Below are 22,473 nucleotides of genomic sequence, written 5' to 3' on the forward strand. Positions count from 1 at the left end.
AGACCACAAGCAAGGACTCGTAGGCAGAAATAAACAAATCAGTTAAAAGACCTCAGGAAGCAACAGATGTTGGCGAGGATGCAGAGAAGGGGAACACTTTTGCACTGTTGGGAATGCAAACTGGTGCAGCCACTCTGGGAAACAGTATGGAGGTTTCTCAAAAAATTAAGAATAAAACTACCTTACAACCCAGCAATTGCACTACTAGGTATTTATTCAAATACCTGGTTTGAAGGGGCACATGCACCCCAATGTTTATAGCAGTGCTGTCAACAATAGCCAAATTATGAAAAGAGCTGAAATGTCCATTGACTGATGAATGGATAAAGAAGATGTGGTATTTATATATACATATACATACAGACATATATATATGTATATGTATATATGTATATATGTATATATACATATATAAATATACATATATGTATATGTATATATATACATATATAAATATACGTATATGTACATATACATACACACACATACAGTGGAATATTACTTGGCAATAAAAATATGAAATCTTGCCATTTGACACAACATAGATGTAACTAGAGTGGGTGGGGGGATGGGCTAAATGGGGGATGGGCATTAAGAAGGACACTCGTGATGAGCACTGGATGTTATATGTAAGTGACGAATCACTGGGTTCTACACCCGAAACCAATACTACATTGTATGTTAACTATCTTGAATTTAAATAAATAAATTCAAAGAAAAGAAAGGAGCAATGCATTTTGTGGGAACTATATGGGCTCTTCTGGATAAAATGGAGTGAATCATGTTGGGGATATTGATGTATATATTTGGGCAGATGAAGACCTTAACTGTCAGTCTAGGGAGTTTGGATTTTACCCCTTAGAGAATGGGGAATCCATGAGTTTTAGGGAAGGGAATGTTGTAATGAAATCATGATTTTAAAAGATTCCTCTCTCAAGGATGTACAAGGTGAGTCAGTGAGGAGAGGGAAGCAGGGAGCTCATTTTTTTCTATTATTTTCAATGCTATTTTATTTTTTCTCTTTATTAATAAAACAGATATAAAGTATGAAAATCCATGATACAGTGAACATCTATTAAGCCACTTCCCAGTTTATGATGAGCAATAGGACCATCACCTGACAGTCCCTTGTGTGGTTCCTCACATCTGTCTGTTCTCCCACTGCTTGATAGGTAACCTCTATCTTGAGCTTGTTGTTTATCATCTCTTTATATTTCTTCACAGATCTACCACCTAAGTTTGGTCCCTAAAAATATGTTGAACAATTTTGTATGAAAATTAAAATAAATTAATCAGTAAACCTAAAGAAATAAATAAGAACAGTAAAAGAAATTTATATAAATCAGGAGAAATATATGAAGAAAAATAAGAAACTTTTATTTTATTTATTAATTTTTGTTGTTTTAATTTAAATTTTAGTTAATATACAGCACAGTATTGGTTTCACAAGTATAATTCAGTGATTCATCACTTACTTAACACCCAGTGCTCATCACAAGTGCCCTCCTTAATACCCATCACCCATCTAGCCCACCTCCGACCCAGCACTCCACCAGCAACTCTCAATTTGTTCTCTGTATTTAAGAGTCTCTTATGGTTTGCCTCCCTCTCTGTTTTTATCTTATTTTTCTTTCCCTTCCCCTATGTTCATCTGTTTTGTTTCTTAAATTCCACATATGAGTGAAATCAAATGATATTTGTCTTTCTCTGACTAACTTACTTTCCTTAGCATAATACATTCTAGCTCCATCCACATTGTTGCAAATGGCAAGATTTCATTCAGAAACTAGTTGAGTTTAAGTAACAGAAAATAATTGACAAACAAAATCAAGTCATGCTTCTTCAAATATAGCAGTAAAAATAGTACACTTCTGGCAACTGAGACCAGTGAGAAAAGAGAGGAAAGTAAATAGTACTTGAAATGAAAAAAGATGCTTCAAAATTATATGATGTGTCTGTGTTAATTTTGAAAATCTATATTAAATAAAAGAATGTATAGAAAAGCATAACTGACCAAAACACTTAAGACATATAACAACAGTAACTGTGATAAATACTCAAAGATCTACTACCCAAAAAGGAGCTTGGCTCATATTTGTATGTAAATGGAGCCTATCATTTTTTTAGGGAACAGATATCTATTGGATTATTTAAACAGTTTCATAGAATAGAGAAATATGGAAATCTTTCCAGTTTATTTGTTTATGGAGAGTACTAGTCTGACATAAAGTCTGACAAATAAAACACAAATCACCTATTTATCATTTTAATGGTGAATATCCAAGTCCAAAAGAGTAATCAAAACCTAAATTTTGGAAAATTAAATTTAGCAGTACATGTATATGTGTATCATGACAAGTAGGGGTCTTTAAGGAATGCAAGGTCATTTTAACAGAACATTCAAAATATAGTATGATTAATTAATGATATAATGATTAACAGAATAATTTAAATGCAATTTCATCATTAAATATTCAGAAGACATTTGATGAAACCCATTACCCATTCCTGTTTTTAAAATAACATTTCTTAGTAAATTTTTAAGAAGTCTTAGTATGATAAATAAAGAACATGAAGCAATGAATGGTACAATCAAGGCATTGTCTTTAAACTTAGAAACAATACAAGGATGCCTGTTCTCATTATTTAAAAAAAAAATTTTTTTTTAATGTTTATTTATTTTTGAGAGGGACAGAGACAGAATGCGAGTGCGTTAGGGGCAGAGAGAGAGGGAGACACAGAATCCAAAGCAGGCTCCAGGCTCTGAGCTGTCAGCACAGAGCCCGACAGGGGGCTTGAACTCACGAGCTGTGAGATCATGACCCGAGCTGAAGTCAGACGCTCAACTGACCGAGCCACCCAGGCGCCCCTGCCTGTTCTCATTATTATGATTCAATATTTTTGCAATGACTTCTGCCCATACTATAAAGCAAGAAAAAGAAATAAATAGTAATATTAAAAAGGAAAAGAGTGAATGATGATTATTTATACTTCATTTATATTCTACCTGTTTAATTAGAAGCCTAGTTTCCCCAAAGATTATAGTATGGGTGTCTATAATATTTGGGACTATAAGCTTCCCTGTTCGTGTCCAAGAGATGATAGAGAACTGGGTAGAGAATTGGGCAGAGGATTCCTACAGCTTTCAAAGAATTGAGGAATTCCTTTTCAAAGCCCTAGAAAGCTTCCCCTCAAATTTTTTGGCCCAAATTAAATGACATTATTATTCCTGAACTAGGCATGGTTTTGAGGGTGGGAAAATGACTCTGATAGGCTTAGACTCATCAGTGTTTACCTTTAAACCCGAGTATAACTAATCTTTGACCCAAAGCCTATAATTGCATAGAATAAAAAGAAGATACCCAAATGAAAATCTGGTACTATTAGAAAAAGGATTTAATAGATGCCAAGTAGGCAACTAACAATTTTCACTACAATATCAACTAGAAACCTATGTAAAACTATAAGAAAGTTCATTAGGATAGACAGTTAAAAGATATATACACAGAAATAAGGTTTTGCTTGCAATGGTCAGTTAGAAAATAGAATAAAATAAGGGATTCCATCCTTACTCCAAAAATAAATATAACTAAGTATCAAATAAACTTAAGAATTTACAAGACCCAATGGAGAATGTGTACAATGTAATTTTTCTTGAGAACATAAAAAAGATGAATAGAGAGATGGGAGTTATATTTCTGAATGGGAAAATTCACATTATAACTTTATCTATAATGTTAATGCTTTCTCATTAATGGTGGGAGAAGATGGAACTTAAAAAATGATTCTAAATTATTCTAAAGTTCACCTGGCTAATAAATATTTGAAAATAATATTGAGGAGGGTAACTTCTCTAACCAGAAAAACATTAAAAGCATAGTAGGACTAGAGTAATTTAAAAAATCACAATTTTATGTTAGGGAATTTTTTATATATAGATGAAGTTTCAAGTCAAATTGTGTTGGAAAACTTGTCAAAATAGTTGGGAAATATATTAGAGTCCTACCTTATGCCATACATCATAATCTAGAAAAATTTCAAATTTAAGTGTGAAAAGAAAATCATGAAAACACTGGAAAAATATAGGACAAAGTTTAGTATTTTTGTAATTTTGGTGTAGACCAGGTCTTTATTAGAATAAATAACAAATTTGGAAACCATACAGAAAAAGGTATATAGACTTGAGTATATAAATTTTCTAAACTATATAACAACCAAATACCATCATAAGTTAAAGATAAATGAGTAACTGGAAAATATATGTGGAAAATATATGTGGAAAATGATTTGCCACATATAATATATAAAATATTTATATCCTATATTGTAAAAAGTGACAAAAATTAATAAATAGCTGCACCTGAGTGGCTCAGTCAGTTAAGTGTACGACTCTTGATTTCGGCTTGAGTCATAATTTCATAGTTGTGAGATTGAGTCCCATGTCGGACTTTGTGCTGAGCATGGAGCCTGCTTAGGATTCTCCCTCTCTCTACCCTTCTGCTGCTTGTTCTCCCTCTCTCTCTCTCTCTTTCTCTCTCAAAAATAAATAAATAAACAGTTAAAAAATTAATAAATACAATTAAACATTATATTGAAAATTGGGTAGAGCACTTGTTGGGATGAGCACTGGGTGTTTCTGGAAACCAATGTGACAATAAATTATATTAAAAAAAGAAAATTGGGTAGAGGACAAAAATATAAAATTTATAAAAGATTAAGTACAAATAGCTAACACGTGAAAGATGCTTGACCTCACCATTAACCAAATAAGTGCATATTAGTACAGTACCATGTCTTAACTATTGGGAAAAGATTGAAAGGATTTATATTGACCAATATTGAAAAGAATGGGAGCAATCGGTACTTTTAAAACACTTGATATATGCATATTCTTTGATTAGTAAATAATTTAACTTCAAGGAAGTTGTACTAAGAGGTACATAAGTATTTACATAAGTATGTTCATTTAATGGGGGAAAATTGGAAACATCTGTCTATCAAAAGGAGCTTGTTACGTTATGGCATATTTATACAATGTAATATTATGTAGTCATTAAAAAGATGAGTTATACACTGGCATAGAAAGATGAGCAAAATATTGTAAGTGGAAAAAAGCCCTACAAACCTAGTATTAGGGGAAAAAAATTTATATATATCTACTGAAAAAAAAATTCTGGAGAGATACAGTTTAACCTGCGGTTGAATATAACCATAGGGGTAATCTCTGAGGGCTGGGATTATGAGACATTTGTATGTTTTAATTTAAGTACTTCTGAATTAGTTTTATTTTTTCAATGTAACATGATTTTATGCTTGAGGGGAACTGGTTATTTCTTCCCCCAGGTAGAAAAGAAAGAATGTGGAGAAAACCAATGAAATGGTTGCTGTGAACTGCTTGTTTATGTCTCCCCTGCCCCCACCCCACAAATTCATATGTTAAAGCCCTAATCCTCAATGTGGTAGTATTCAGAGGTGGGGCCTTCAGGAGGAAATTGATTTTGAATGAAGTCCTGGGAGTGGAGTTCCTATCATGGGATTGGTGCCCTAAAAAAGGGATAGAGAGGTAGGAGGTCTCTCTGCCATGCGTGGATACAAGAAGGTGGTTGTCTACAAACCTGAACATGTGTCCTCACCCAAACCCGACCATACCAGCACCCTAATTTCAGTCTTTCTGTAGTGGCTCCAACTAACTAAAAACAGAATTTGAGACAGAACAACTGGGAAGGGATGCTTTTCAGAATAGGTAAGACCAAAAGTTGTTTGTAGGCCCTGGGAAAGAAACTACTGGGGAAAAGAGATAGGGAGTGTGAGGAGATTATTAGTCAACTGCCATCCTAGAGGGGCTAGAATAGCATAGCAACCTCAGGCTAACGGTAGAAAGAAGGAAAGGAAAAGAGGACAACACACATAAAAGCAGGACGATTTTTTGAGGAGGGGAGGCACAAAAGGTATGATAGCTATTAAGCCCATTTTTCCCCCTCAATGGATTGGGAGAAAAGTTTATCAGCTGAGCAGGATGTTTGGGACAGCTATCTGGAGGGGCGTAGAAAGTGTACTGCTGCTGCCTGAAATGAGGCAAGGTGTCTGAGTCATCAGCTATATGTTATGAGATTCCTGAACTCCATCCCAGATCTACCAAAGCATACTCTCTGAAGGTGGGTGATCCTAATGCACACTAAAATCTGGAACCTTTGAAATAAAAGGGCAACTAAGATTATGTACCCACCGCTGATGACAGATGACAATGATCTTAAATAGGGTCAACCAATACATTAATATGATGATCTCCAGCTTCATTCAGTAGCCTGGGAAGGGAGTACTTGAGAAAAACAGGTGGCTAGGTTATACTCAGAGTTGGGCTTTGGTAATGTGGATGTGGAAGAAAGTCAATGTGCCAGTGGAGCCTGAGATACTGGTAAGTGCATTGTTAACCTGGATGATCATGAGGTTAAGGATGGGTGGAGAAGAAGGAGCTGAGGGACTGAGTCCAAGAGGATGTTCCACACATTTGTGAAAGACAGTGGGGAAATGTGAGAACTCGAAGTTTTAGTCAGCGAGGTATGTCTTGGTGTGAAAGGTTCTGAAAGGGAAGATGGTAACACATCCCAACAATAGCCATCAAAGGGCTTCTCAACTAAAGTGGAGATAAAGTTGGCCAAGTAGAAGAGGTTGGGGAAATGAGGTGAGAGTGTGAGATAATTTTCCTTATGAACACCAGACTTGTTGAATCCCATCAGTGGAACCAAAATGGTTACTCAGGGTACAACCAGATAGGGAAGAAGAGAACGTTGGGGTCAGGGAGTGACAGAGTCAGGAGGATCTAAAAGAGCTGGGGAGGCTAGCCCTGGAGAGTCAGCATGGCAATGCATCTCAGGGATTATGATTCTAGAAGTCTTGGCAGAAGGAGGAGTCAATATGTTGGCAATGGATAGTGACCTCTCAGATGTCCACGTGGTGATAGCTGTAATTTTAGTTCAATGCTTTGCATATGCTCCTATTTTAATATATGCTGTACTCACTTGGAAGTCTTTGTCACTTAGACTATACTAGAGATCTGTGTTCCTAATTTTTGAATCCCCTGTGCCTGACACATGGTATACTCAGTAAAACCAAATGAGTGAGTGAATGAATGAATGAAAACTAAGCAGCCGCATATTTCTTTTTCTTTTTTTTTTTTTTATTTTTTTTTCAACGTTTTTATTTATTTTGGGGACAGAGAGAGACAGAGCATGAACGGGCGAGGGGCAGAGAGAGAGGGAGACACAGAATCGGAAACAGGCTCCAGGCTCCGAGCCACCAGCCCAGAGCCCGACGCGGGGCTCGAACTCACGGACCGCGAGATCGTGACCTGGCTGAAGTCGGATGCTTAACCGACTGCGCCACCCAGGCGCCCCAGCAGCCGCATATTTCTAATAGGAACTTTGGTGTGAGGGTGCAAACAGGAATGTGAGTTACGTTCACTGTGAAGTTAGTAGTTCTTGGTGATGAAAGTGAAAGTGTGACTTTTCTGAAAGGAGAATAAAAGACATAACAAAGATTCCATTCTCCTCTCCCTGAGCATGAAGTGTTCAGCACCACAAACTCAGCCTCTGCTTTCTTCAAATTCTCCCCCTAGGCAACCTCACCTTATTCTTGGCTTCAATGATCACATCTATGAACACACAGACCTTTCCTCTGAACCAAATTATTTCCCACTTACCATCTTCTCTCCAAAGCACTAGAGAGCCCCTAAGGCTTAATTGGCACAAGCAGAAGTCATGATCTTCCATGGCAATCCTCGTCTTTTTCTAGTGTTTCCTCTCCCATTACTTAGCACCTCTTTCTCCAGCAAGCCAGGGACCCAATGATCAACTTTGCTGCATCCCTCTCCTCACCTTCCATATCCAAATCACGAAGTTCTTCCAATTTTAATATACAAAGAACTCTTGAATCCTTCCATGTCTCTCCCTATCAAAGCCACACCCAGTGCTGAAATTCTGTAATATCCCCCAGTGGGTCTACATATGACCACTTCAGGACCCTCAAATCCCCTTTCCACCACATAACCTGGTAGATTTTTTTTTAAATGTTTATTCTTGAGAGAGAGAGAGCATGCATGCATGCATGAGCAGAGGAGGGGCAGAGAGAGAGGGAGACACAGAATCCAAAGCAGGTTCCAGACTCTGAGCTGTCAACACAGAGCCTGACACTCAAACTCACAAACTGTGAGATCATGACCTGAGCTGAAGTCAGACGCTCAACCAAATGAGCCACCCAGGAGCCCCCACGTTGATTTTTTTTTAAACTCAAATTGGCGGTGTTGTGTTCTCACTTAAACCACCTTCATGGCTTATCATTGCTTTGCCCTGAATATGATTTATAGGGCTCAGGATGTATGGTCTGACTCCCACCTAGGGCTTCAGGGTCTTTTTGCACCGTGTTCCTTCATTGTCCCTGGGAGCCAGCTAGTAGGTTGGCCAGAACATCATACTGTTCCCACCCCCACTGCCCAAGGCCATTGAACATGCACTTCCCCCACTTCAGGTAGTGAAGCCCTACACTTCCTTCTGATCTCAGCTCGGACATGATTTCCTTAGAGAAGCCATCAGAGATACCTCCATTGAAGTGAAATCCCCCTCTTTTATTCGCTCATAGAAGTATGTCTTATATCTTTATAGCATACATCTCAATTATGATTTCATATTTCTGTGTGTATGATTGTTTCACTATGCCTGTCTTCCTCAGACTCTAAGCTCTGTAAAGGACAAGAACTATGTGTGCTTTGCTAAATGCAGTGCTTGGCACATAATGAGTATGCTATAAATATTTCTTAGATGAGTGAATAAACAGACCAAAGAACACCCTTGTATGATATTAGTTGTAGTCACAGCAATAAAGTCCTGTTTCTCTGGTTCATCTACTGGGACTTTGGAATAGTGTGGTCACAAGTAATCCTTCTGGACAATGGTATCCATGATAACTTAACCAAGAATTAAAGCCAAAATGCTACATTCCTGTCCTGGCTCTGCAATGATGTGCCCTCAGGTAAGTTATAATTTCTTTAGGTCTAAACTCTACCTCACCTACAGATTAGGTATCTCCTTCTGTCCTTTGACTCTCAATAGCTGTTTTCACCAGATCTCACCTCCCTCCCTTCCTGCCTGCCTCCTCAGTTGGAAATGACTGTAGGCCTCCTGCAAAGGTAGGGAAAGACCTGAAACAGAGCTGGCTTCTCTGTGGGAGGGTTGGGAGGCAGCACAAAGCGTGGGTACTAATTCCATGGCACTGCCTTGATATTCAAAAACAACTGATGCATTCTATCTCTTCAGACAAACTAGCTTTAAAAAACAAGGCTTAAATATTTGACATGACAGGAAGCTAGTCCTAAACAATTTGTTGCCTACAAGGATGATAATTCATCAAACTTAAATGGCATAACGTAGAAGGATTATTTAGATGTATTTAACTCCTTTCTTGTTTAACTGGCGTGGCATATACTCAGACTGATCTCTTTCTGGCTCAGTGATCTCCAACAGTTTCAAGCTGCTATTGTTTATTTTCTATGAATTTTGCTTAAATATTTCATGGTAAACAAAAGGGAGTAACTAGATTTTCAAACCAGAATCCTCCTTCAGAAGAAAGTCAACAAGTTGCTTTCTCCATCATTTTAATTCTTGGATCCCAGTCTATCCTCAGTAGACGAAACCCAGCCACAGTAACCAAGGAGGAGATCCATCCTGTCCTAAAAACTTGCAATGGTCTCTTTGTAGGTTTGTTTCTCCATCTCTAGAATGGATGCAGCTGTTCTTACCACCCTGAGGAAGGTGTCATTAAATCACTGGAATTACATTGGAAGAAAACAAGAGGGATTAATCTTGCAGAACAATAGATCTGTATTTGCTTCATATTCTCCAACGTGCATGAAAAGTTCCTTCAGAAGAGAATGTTTACACTGGATGTATCTGTACCTGATTTGACAATCCCAAACTACACCCCAACCACCCACTTCTGAACAGGAGAAAAAAAAAACAGAAGACTGCAATTGTGTAACATGCAAATCTTCTGGACGGGAGCCCATCGCTGTGGTTTGGCAACACAACCAGCACAACATCTCTTTTCTCATCTCTTGAAGAAAAAAACAAAATAAAACAAAACAAAAACCAACAGAGAAAAAAATACCTTGAGAATAAAGGTAATGATTAATCTATCAGGCACAAAGAGGATCATTTGGGGGATTTCAGGTTCTAACCTGCTAATTCAAATAAACAACTGTGAACAGGAGATGACAATTTCACCAGAAGAGGATTAAGTCACGGGTTCTAATTGGGACAGTGTTTGTACAGTCAGAGAAGCTCACCAGACATCTCCAGGAATCGGTGAGCAGTTGTCAAAACTTCCATTTTCATGTGCGAGTGAAGTAGGGACCAGAAGAAGCAGGTATTGGTGGAGAGTGGTCCTTGGAGAAGACCCAAGATGCAGCCTGGGAAAGGGCGAAAGGGGAAGAGCTTCAAGCGAAGACTGGTCTTGAAGAGCACCTTAGCTAAAGAAACAATCTCTGAGTTCTTGGGCACCTTTATAATGATCGTAAGTGTTTCCTGAATCCTGACCCAATTATGCCTTCCTTTCTACCCAGCTGGTAATGAATAGTTTTGTTTTCTTTTCTTTAAGTTTGTCGCTAGATTCATCTCTTCCAGGAAATAGCACATTCCTTCCGGGCTGTTTGGCTCTGTACTGGCCACAAGGTTGGGTTTCCATTTACACATTTCATTTATTCACAAGAGTTGATGGGGACAGGAGAGGGGGAGTGAACTACTTTCTTCACTTCAGCAATTTACTGAGATTCTGAGCTGGCTTTGATTAAAATCAGTCATTAGTAATTTGTCTCATTGATTAATTGATTTCTACCTTGTTTATTTCCCACAAATATTGAGGTGACTCAGTCACTTGAAGTAAGAACTGGCAGTCAATAAATATGAGTGGCAAGAAACAGCTCAGTATTACAAGTGCTCGGCAAAGATTGTGTTGTCATATCATTTGACTTTTAACAAGTTAGAAATTACACTAGATAGAAATATGCATTCTACAATCATCCATCTTTGGTTTTACCTCATTTTTCCCCTCTTTTTACCCGAAACTGATATCTAAAGATCTTCAATACAACAGTTATAAGAAACGTGTGTGTGTGTGTGTGTGTGTGTGTGTGTGTGTGTGTGTGTGTATAAACAGAAGGATTGATTCTAAGAACCACTCAAGGATTTTGTCCAGAGAACTGCACAGCTATTAAGGAAAGACTGGATAGTTTATGTAAGTGGCACGGGCTCTAAGCTTCCACCCTATTGCATGCTATAGCATTCTTTGGATCCTGAATTTTCAGCTGGAGCCAGAAAATTAAATTTTCAATTATTCTCATACGCAACAACCACTGACTTTAACTTGCTTTAAAAAAATCCTCTCAAGGGGCTCTTGGGTGGCTCGGTTGTTTAAGCATCTGACTTCGGCTCAGGTCATGATTTCATGGCTCGTGAGTTCGAGCCCCGTGTTGGACTCTGTGCTGATATCTCAGAGCCTGGAGCCTGCTTTGTATTTGGTGTCTCCCTCTCTCTCTGCCCTGCTAATGCTCTCTCTCTTTCTCAAAAATAAATAAATGTTAAAAAAAATTTTTTTTAAAACTCCACTCAAAGATTCCCTACTTCAATATTAATAATTTCATTTTTCTTAAAGTTATAGAGATTTGTCCATAAACTTACAAGTTCTTGCTGATATACAGCATGGTGACTACAGTTAATAATACTGTATTGCATACTTGAAAGTTGCTAAGAGCATAAAGTTTGTTATCAGGAGAAAAAAATTTATAACTATGTTGTGGTAAGTGTTAACCAGACTTGTTGTGGTTATAATTTCATAATATATATAAATATTGAATTATTATATTGTACCCCTGAAGCTAATATAATGTTTACAAGTCAGCTATATCTCAGAATAAAGTTCTTTGCTTTGTATAAATACATAATTTAGGAGTATAAGCCAAAATCAAGAAACAAGTGTGAACTCAAAAAATTGAACTAGTGTAAATTGAGAGAAAGTCATAAGTGTTCTGGTCTCTGAGAACCTCTTTTTACTGAATTCACTCAAGTATTCTTGAGGCAAATGGACAGCTATTTGCACTCTTTCTTGACTGTCCTCACTCGTGTTAAGAATGTGGATGGGAGGGCGGGTGGTTGGAGAAAAAGAGAGAAAATAAAAGCCCATGATTCTTCTTTAAAAAAAAATTTTTTTTTTAATGTTTATTTTTGAAGGAGAGAGAGACAGAGTGTGAGCAGGGGTGGGGCAGAGAGAGAGGGAGACACAGAATCTAAAGTAGCTCCAGGCTCTGAGCTGTCAGCACAGAGCCCGATGCGGGGCTCAAACTCACAAGCTGTGAGAACATGACCTGATCCGAAGTCAGACACTTTAAGGGACTAAGCCACTCAGGTGCCCCAAGCCCATGATTCTTCTGATCTTACTCTGTGCTTACTGGAAAATCACCCTCAGTGAGACCAAAACTGTTCATGTTACTTGAAATTTGGTCCCAAAGAAGAGAGTGGATTATCACTACAGACTCGATGCAGCTCTATGGTGACCTGTGGTACTGAGAAGTAAAGCAAATTCAGTTACACTCTGTAGTCGTCTGCAGAAAACACGGAGGAGGAAGTGAACTAAACAACCATTTTGCAACTGAAAATGTTAAAAACCCTCCTTTTTTTTTTTTTAATTTAAACCCTCCTTTCTTAACAAGAAGCTGTTTCTTAATCTCATTCCCTCCGAGTTGAGTAAGTGAAAGTTACCGTCAGCCATTTACTCATACAATTAGTAGCATGTCTTCCCCTACCATTCACAGTGGGAGCTAAACACATATCTTCATACTGTATATTGAAAAATAAAACTTTGTGTCTTCTGGCCAAAGCCAATAATTTCCTAAATGATTCATTTCCATCTCCACTGTACATTTATTTTTTAAAGCAAACTCTTATGGAATCCATAATTGTGATTATAATATTTTTATTAAGGCTTGGGGGTATATATGCCAGAAGTTTTCGCACAACACAATATTTTTACTAACCAATTATGTGGCTTTGCTCAACTCTTAGCCAAAATAATTATTTCTGCTTTATTAGAAAATGTGCATAATATGTTGCTTTGTATAGTAGAAAGCTTTGATTGTTGACAAGGTATGGGCAAAAGGGAACATAAAAAAAAAAAAAGATGGCAGAGGATATGCAGGACTCATCAGTCCTTCAAATTTGGCTTTTCCCCCAGACCCTGAGAGTCTGGTGCCATTTTCCTCCTTCCACTCAAAAACCTGCCCTTAGAAGAAATATCTTAAACTCATTTATACCATGGTGCAAATGACTAATAAGGCCCACTGGTAGCATTAAGGTTCATGAAAAATTCTTTGTAAACTATAACTAAAAACAGCAATAACTAGGTTATAATCAAAGAATTAGCTCTAATTTGGGCTTATAGACATGGGATAGGTATACCTTTTCACCTTTGCTAGTGCCAGGGAGAGGGGTCACAGTGGATCTTCCCTAATACATAGAAGGGTTTCAAAGCCTTGAGCTGCAAACGTAGGGAGGGAGTATGTACTAAGTACCTACCATATGTTAGCTTCTTTACATACATTTGTTTAATCCTACAATAGCTGCATTGGGAAGGCTTTATTATTACTCATAAACAATTGAAGAAATGAGGACTCAAAGAGATGAAGTCACTGGCCCAAACCAGGAAAGCACTGAACTGGCATTCTTTCTAATTCTAGAGCCTACACTTCCCACCCATTGCTGGAGTTCCTTCCACAATGTCCTTGATAGATAGTAAATCAGACTCCCTCCACTTGAACGTCTCCATAGACTGGAGCCATGAGTTAGCTCTCTCATTTGCTTGCAGTCACGTGAGTTTAACTGGTGGGCACCTGATGAGGCCAGACCATGAGTTGTACCCCCAAAGCTTTCTGAAGCAGAAAACACTGCTCAACAGGGGTCACTGCTCAACAAGGGGAAGGGAGCGAGCAGGGGAATCCTTAGCCTTCTGCACATGGCTCAGGGCTTGGGGATTTCAAACTGCACATTAAATACCCACTACATGTAAAGCTCCTGAGATAGGAACCGCTCATAAAATGCTGGCTCCCTTTCCCCATGCTCGCCCCTTCCCCTCTTCTACTTCAGAGTCTTTGTAGTACTTGAAAACGGCTTCTTTGTCTCCTTCTGGACATCTTGCAGGCTCCTTCCCCCAACATCTGCCACAGAACTCTGCACATACGTAAATGGGTCCCCATAAATGTGTGTTCAATTAAAATGTCTTTTGGTGGCTGAAATTCCCAGAATCTCTAGTCATTTCTTGTAGCAGCTATGTTTATTCCTCACCACTCCATGCACCATTTCCTGTCTTCAAATGTTTCCGGATTCTTTGATACAGAGTTCATCCTATTGAAGATGCTGAGGTGAACAGCCTGGCAAGCAGCTATATTTCCTCTTGTGGTGGAAGGGCATCCTTCCAGGGCAGAATTTATGAGTGGGTGATCATCTCCTTGTGTATTGGGAAAGACTCTAAATTCTTGTCTCACTCTGTCAAGCTTGCACATTAGAGATCTACCTTTCTGCATCTCTAAGATTGAAAAAATGTAAATACTTCTGCTAAAAGTAATAGCCTCGATCTGTGCCCTGAAGGTGAAATAGAATGAGCAGAGACCTGGGACACAGGATGTGGAGGGCATAAGGGAGTGGGCAGTGCAGGAGGGAGGGAGGAAGTGAGATGGATGGCACATGACAAATGTCAAACCCCACAGTGATTTCCATGTCTGCTTCTGCCTTCCTCCGTGACTTCATGACCAAACTTCCCACTTTGCCAAAGTCACTGAGTTTGCCATTCTGTTCTTGGAGAGATACCAGATATGCTAACTATAGAAATTCTAGGTCTTTAAAATTATTATTACAAAGTGTGCTCAGATCTTAGAGTGGGTCTATTTCATACTGGAGAGCTTTTGAAACAAAAGAATATATGATTAGCATTTAGAGTAAAATAGGAAAATTCTTAAGACAAACCAGTTCTTAAAATAAGTGCTTTGCAGGGCATAATTCAGGACATTTGGGACTGCTACATATTTAGAATTTCCAGGTACTAGTAGGACAGCTCTGAGAACCGGATGAGATAGATGTTGCTGGACCTTCCTATTGATGGGGAAGCTGACACACAGATTGATGCAATCATATGTCCTTTGAGTCAGTGTGGAGCCCACACTGCCTTAAGCATAAACTTCTCTTGGTTTCCACTGCGTTTTCCCTCCAAGAGGCATAGAGTGCCTTCTCAGGTAGATTATTTTCAATTTCATTTTGGTTAATATACAGTGTTATATTTCAGGTGTACAATATAGAAATTCAACTATTCTATATATTACTCAGTGTTCATCATGATAAGTGTACTTTTAATCCCCTTTACCTATTTCATCCAGCCCCCACCTACCTTCCCTCTGGTTACCAGTTTGTGCTCTAGAGAGTTTGTCTCTTTTTGTCTTTGCTTGTTTTGTTTATTAAAGTCCACATATGAGTGAAATCATGTGGTGTTTGTTTACTTAGCATTATACTCTCTAGATACATCCATGTTGTTGCACATCTCATATAGATTCTTGTTTATTGTTATATTTATATCTTTCCTGGGGGGAAGGGAGAGAAAGAGAGAGGGAGAGGGAGAAAGAAAGAGATACAGAGAAAGATATCAACTCCATTTTGCCAGGTGGGAGAAATAGGTATAACATAATTAAGAGGTTCACCCAAGGTCATCCAGCCTATGAATGTGAGAGCTGGGCTTGATATCTTGGCTTTAGTTATTACTAATGTACCATTGTTTGATGAAAATTAACTCCTTTCATGGGAAAGCTCAAGAGAACTTTACTAATTTTATAGCCTAAAATACTTTAGATGGTAAAGGTACCAAAAGATGATTATATAGAGCAGATATGATTCTGGCAGAGAAATTTCACAGAAGCTCTATTAGCATAGACTTTATGGACCACTTCAGTATCTACAAACACACTCAAAGCTCTTGTAACACTAGGGTTCTGAGGTGATTCAGTCATATCTTCATGTCCTTAATGAACACATTGACCATGCATTGCACTGTGTTTCCCCTAGAGCTTCTATTTTCTGGATTCTCCTTGAGGACACCTCGTGGCTCAGAGCAAGGGACCAAAGGCAAGGGAGAATAAAGGGACACCATACCTCTTCTCTCACACTTTCTTGCTCAACAGTCACCTGCCCTTTCTCTGTTTCCTCTCTGCTTGGTCTGGCTTATGACTTTGCAAAGACCTGTCCCCCTCCAAGCCTGGCTGCCAATGATGAGGGTCCCACTGAGCTAGAGCTGTCAGTCTGCCAACATATGATTGGGCAGAAGCCTCTGCTGTCAGCAGTGCCTGGCTGATTCTGGCCCCAAATGCCATGCCTCTGTGTCCTTCAGATGAAGAAACAGAGACCCACACACTCACAGGATTTTGTCAAATGCTTTTTCCACCACAGTCAATTCCACCTGATTCTTATTATTTACTTTCGATTTACGTTTAGTTCTCAGCCTCTCATGGGTCTGTACTTCTGTACTGGGTGTTCTGTCACTTTAAGAAAGTCCCAGGTTCTAAATATGAAAGTGTGGAAGAACTAAGCATGTAGGGTTCTATGTGGGCCCTTGCCCTGTACCTTTAGCAGCTGTGAGAAGGCTGATGCAGAAGGTTCTCGGCCTTCCAGCATGGTGATGAGATGAGGACAAAAGACCAGGAAAGGGGTAAACATTTGTTGAACATGCACTGTACCCAGACAATCAATAGTTCTGGAAAAATCTCATGAAGTAAGGGAATTTTTCTTATTTTACAGATAAGGAAATGAAGGCTTAGTATGATGGAGCAACTTGCCCACAGGCAAATATGTGGTGGAGCTGGGATTAGCATCAAATCTGGTTTTTCTTCACCATGCTGAAATTACCATTCTCATGTATGCTTTTGAACTTCCACTGCTGTTGCCAGAAACAATTTATGTTTTATATGTTTTCAAAATGTACATATATGGCTTCATAGTTTGTATGCCTTCTACGATTTGAAAATTTTCTGAGATTTATCTATTTGGGGACATGTAGGTATGGGCAATTCATTTTACTTTTGTAGTACGGTGGGTTTGTGTATCCATTCCCCTCGTGAACTGTTATGTGGCTTGCAACACATTACCAACACTGCTGCAGTGAACGTCTTTGTACGTGTCCTGTATGTGTGTCCCAGAGTTCTTCTGAGTACATACTTACACGTAGGTTTGGTGGCCCTAGGCATGTGCATCTTCAACTTATGCATATTGTAAAATTGCTCTTAAAGTGGTTTTAAATTTAAGTACCATCAACAACATAGGAGTCTCCGTTTTCCATGTACTCACTGACCCTTGATATTATCCAACTTTTAGATTTTTGCCCATTTGACATATAAGAAACCATGGTGCCTGGGTGGCTCAGTTGGTTAAGTGTCTGACCTTTGATTTCGGCTCAGGTCATGATCTCACGGTTTGTGAGACAGAGCCCCGCGTTAGGCTTTGCGCTGACATGCGACAGGGCTGAGCCTGTTTGGGATTTTCGCTCTCCCTCTCTCTGTGCCTTTCCCTCATGCGTTCTCTCTCTCTCTCTCTCTCTCTCTCTCTCTCTCAAAATAAATAAATAAACTTAAAAAAAAAAGAAATAGAATTTCACTAGTAATTTTAATGAATTTCTAGTGCAATCCGCCATCGTTTTCAGGTTTACTGAAGCTTTAGCTTTCCTATTCTTTAAATTGCCTGCTCATATCCTCTGCATTTTTTAACTTTTTCTTATTGATTATAATAGGATTTTGATATTTTGTGTTTTATTATAGCTTACTGTCTTACTTTTCATAGTTAAGTCTTTAAATCATTAGAATTTATTCTGGTGTATGGTGCAGAGTAGGTGCCCTTTATCTGGTAAAATAGCCAATTGTTTCAGTAATGTATTTGACCAGTCTGTTCTGCTTCTACTGATTGTGATGATATCATATACCAGTTAGATAGATCATATATCAGTTCATATGTAAAGGTGGTTGTATGTCAAAACTTTTAGTTCTAGTGATTTCTCTGTCCAAACCAGCACCAATGCCATATATTTTTGTTATAATTACTTTCTTTTTTTTCTTCCAAGTTTTTATTTAAATTCAAATTAGTTAACCTATAGTGCAATATTGGTTTCAGGATTAGAACCCAGTAATTCATCGCTTACATATAACACCCAGTGCTCCCACAACAAGTGCCCTTCTTAATGTGAAAAGTTCTATTGGATTGTGCTGGTGCAAACCATTTTTTTCCCCCTGAGAATATGAGAAATTTTATTTTCTTTCTTTCTAGACCTTAATATTTAATTTCTTCTTATTACCATGGTTAAAACCTTCCTAGTACAAGGTTATTAGAAGCTATCATTGTAGCATTGTTATTTTATTCCCAACTTTAAAGAATCTACTTCTCATGTTTTACCATTAAGTGTGATAGTTCCTATAGGCTTTGGGTAGGCATTCTTGATTTGAGTAAGGGAATTCCTATCTGCCCCTCATTTACTAAAACTTTCATTAGGGATGTTTATTGAATTTTTAAAAAAGTATCTCTTCTATATTTATTGAGATAAGCATAGGGGTTACTCTTTTATCTGTTGATGAAGAAAATTACACTGACAATGTTTTTAGCATTAAACGATCCTTACATTTCTGAGATGAATTTCCACCTAATCATGTGGCATTTCATTTGCAATGTTTTATTAAGGATTTGGACTATAATTTCTTTTTATGTTGTCCTTTGTCTAATTTAATCACCAAGATTACATTAGCACCATGAAAAGTAGTTCTTTCCCTCTTTTTATATTTTCTGAAACACTTTGTATAAAGTAAGGATTACCTACTCCTTGAAGATTACTTAGCATATGCACTAAAAAAAGAGCGAGCAAGAGAGAAGTGTACAAGATTTCTCTAAAACTTATGTCTAATTGTCTAAGTTAGATTTTCCATTCTTTTTTAAAAATTTCTTTAATGTTTATTTATTATTTTGAGAGAGAGAGCACAAGTTGGGAGAGGCAGAGAGAGAGGGCAACACAGGACATGAAGCAGGCTCCAGGCTCCGAGCCGTCAACATGTGGCCTGATGCAGGGCTTGAACCGATAGAACTTGAGATCATGACCTGAGCCGAAGTCAGACACTCAGCCAAACCAACTGCGCCACCCAGGAGCCCCTAGATTTTCTATTCTTAATTATATTTTAGCAATTTATATTTTTTCTAGGAAACTGTACTTCATTTGTGTTTTCAAACATAGTTTTTAAAAATTGCTAATATTTTCAAAATCAATACAGTGAAAGCAATAATTGTGAAATAATTTTTCATAGTATTTCCATATGGCTTTTAATATCTCTACTGTACTTGTGATGATTCTCTCTAATTTTTAATGTGTTTTTTTTCACTCAGTAATTTCTGCTTTGATCTTTTTTTTTTTAAAGTTTATTTTGAAAGAAAGAGAAGAGAGACAGCATGAATGGGGAGAGGCAGAGAGAGGGAGAGAGAGAATACCAAGCAGAGGCTCAATCTCATGAACGAACTGTGAGATCATGACCTGAGCAGAAATCAAGAGTCTGACCCTTAACTGACTGAACCACCCAAGTGCCCGTCCCCCCTTTTTAAGTGACCTTTCTTACATTTTTCCATCGAGTTGAACAGGTTTCTTTATTTCTCCCCTTTCGCCTGTGCTTTTTCTATTTTTAAGTATTTACCCTTTCATCTTTAAAAAAATGTATTCTAGAGTTAACAAAGTTTAAAGTGAATCAACTTCTTTCCTTCTGAACAACACAAAAACTTTTAAAAATCCTGATTGTAATCAACCACTCTATCTTACGTGTCATTATTGTCTGATATTTAAATTCTACCTCCGATATTTTTATTATTGGTATTTTTAATGATGATTACTTATTTAAATTTACTACCACTTATCAGTTTATTTGCTAATTACTTATACATATATGCATTACTTTTAGGTGCATTTTCCTTCTTTGTGCAGTAAAAAAACTTTCCTTAGGAAATTTTCCAGAAAGGGTGTGTGAGGAATAAACTTTCTCTGTCTTTGTTTGCCTGAGTTTTTCTTTATTTCACTCTCAAGTTTCAATGATTGGCTGATGAATTTGAGGTTGACAACTGGTTTTGCTTGGCAATTCGCAGGTGTCCTTCCAATGTCTCTTATTGCTGTTGACAAGTCTAGTGTTCATCTAATTCTTGTCTTAATCTGAATTTCCCTAGTTTCTATTAAGAGTTTCTCTTTTTATGTGGCACACACACACACACACACACACACACACACACACACACACACACACAAATATTATACAGCCATAAAAAAAAAAGGAGATCTTGCCGTTTGCGACAACATGGACAGGCCTAGATAGAGGGTATTTAAGTCAGACTGAGAAAGACACATACCATGTGATTTCACTCAGATGTGACATCTAAAAAAACATAACAAATGGATAAATAAACAAAAAGCAGAATCAGGCCTATAAATACAGAGAACAAAATGATGGTCACCAGAGGGGAGAAGAATAGAGGAATGGGCAAAATGGGTGAAGGTGGGAGATACAGGCTTCCGGGAATAAAAGTCATAGCATAGGGAATCTAGTCAATGGTATTGTAATAGTGTTGTTTGGTGACAGATGGTAACTGCATTGGAAAGGAGCAGAATATAACATATAGAGAAGTTGAATCATGATGTTGTACACTTAAAACTAATGTAACATTGTGTTTTAACTATACTGAAATTTTAAAAATTATAAAAGCAACAACAACAACAAAAAGACTTTCTCTTTTTTTTCCCTTGAAATTTCACTACAATATGACTAGGGCTTATTTTATTTTACACATAACGCTCAGGATTCATTGTTAATCAGCATTTAAAGATTCACAATTTATACAGTTCTAGAAAATTCTTAGTTTAATCGCCTTGCCTCTCCCCAGTCTCTCTCTTTTCTCCTTATAGAATTCCTATTAAATGTGCATATATGCCTGACCTTCTTACTTTTTTTATTTATGTCTCTACCCTTCTCTCATATTTGTATCTCTTAATCTCTCCATGATGAATTTTATGTAGTTGTCTCAAATCTATTTTCCAATGCATGAATTCCTCTCTGTTGTATCTAATCTTTTAATACATTCATTAAGTCTTTAGTTTCATTAATATGTTTTCATTTCTAGAAGTTCTATTTGGTTCTTTTCAAAAATTGCTTTTCTTTTCTCTTCTCATGTGTTTATTTCTTTTCTCTCTCTAACTCACTAAAGCCTAATGTACTGATGGTATTTTATGATTGTTCTGTTCATCTCAATTTTGGGGGAACTAATAATCCTGTTTATTTTATGCACTCTCATTCACAAAAGAAAACTTCCTTTAGTGTTTTGTAAATTTGTAGTGTAAACTCTTCCAGGAGGGTTTGCTTTTCTCTGTGGGAATTCTGTACGGCCTGCACTGTGGGGTTGTTCTTCCACAGCAGGCTTACATTTGTTGCTGGGAGGTTGCTCGGGTATATCACCAACAAGAAATGATTGTTGTAAAGTGGAAAACTAGAAAAGGAAGACTGATGAATGTGCATACCCTGTTGAAGAGCACTCTCCCCAAAAAAGTGGCACTCTGCAGGACATCTAGGTGGCTCAGTCTGTTAAGTGTCTGACTCTTGGTTTCTGCTCAGGTCATGATCTCACAGTTTTGTGGATTTAAGCCCCACATTAGGCTCTGCATTGACAGTGCAGAGCCTGCTTGGGATTCTCTGTCTCCCTTTCTCTCTATCCTCCCCACCCCCCATGTGCGACCATGAATGCCTACCCACGCACTCTCACTCTCTCTCTCTCAAAAATAAATGAATAAAAATTAAAAATATTAAAAAAAAAAAAAGAATGTCTCTCTGCTCCCTTTCCCCCACATGGGATGTGTGACCATGAATGACTAACTAGGAAATCCCATGCTTTCTCCAAATGAAGCTGATTCTCTTCTAGTCCTTACAGCCTGAGTCAGGATCAGCTGAAGGAGGACTTTCCTATAGAGTTCCCCTTACCAACAGTGAACATGAAGGGCCAGACTGGCCTGGAAAATTTCAGAGTTCCAAAAGACCTGGGGAGAAAAGTCTGTTCTGGGTCATTGATCTAAAGTCTACAGATTCCTAAAGCCAAACAATTCTGCCAAACAGAACTCTGTTTTTGATCCCTGAGTTTGAATTTTGACTCAGAAAACTTGCTACATTCATTGACTTTCAAAGAGGAAGTATTTTTGTTTTCTACTTTCCAGAATGGGTTTGGTTCATTTTTCTCTTTAGTGACAAAGCCCATTGCAACATGTTTCCATTACTTGACAAGAAAGGAGAACATAGAAATGAGAGCAGACGTTGTCTCCTCTTTACTCATCAGCCTTATGATGAAG

At 37.9% G+C, this 22,473-nt stretch overlaps 1 protein-coding gene across 1 annotated transcript in view; it reads left to right on the plus strand.

The window, feature by feature from the left end:
• Positions 1-8,901: 8,901 nt before the first annotated feature.
• AQP9 (aquaporin 9) overlaps positions 8,902-22,473 on the plus strand; it is a 48,218-nt gene continuing 34,646 nt past the window's right edge. The window contains exons 1-2 of the mRNA XM_040492817.1: positions 8,902-9,024; positions 9,770-10,563. Coding sequence (XP_040348751.1) covers positions 10,453-10,563 — 111 coding nt within the window. The 5' untranslated portion in view covers positions 8,902-9,024; positions 9,770-10,452. The remainder of the gene's footprint in view (positions 9,025-9,769; positions 10,564-22,473) is intronic.

The sequence above is a fragment of the Herpailurus yagouaroundi genome, unplaced genomic scaffold (genome assembly GCF_014898765.1).
Source record: "Herpailurus yagouaroundi ecotype Mexico unplaced genomic scaffold, PumYag 184, whole genome shotgun sequence".
In the NCBI taxonomy this organism is placed as follows: Eukaryota; Metazoa; Chordata; class Mammalia; order Carnivora; family Felidae; genus Herpailurus; species Herpailurus yagouaroundi.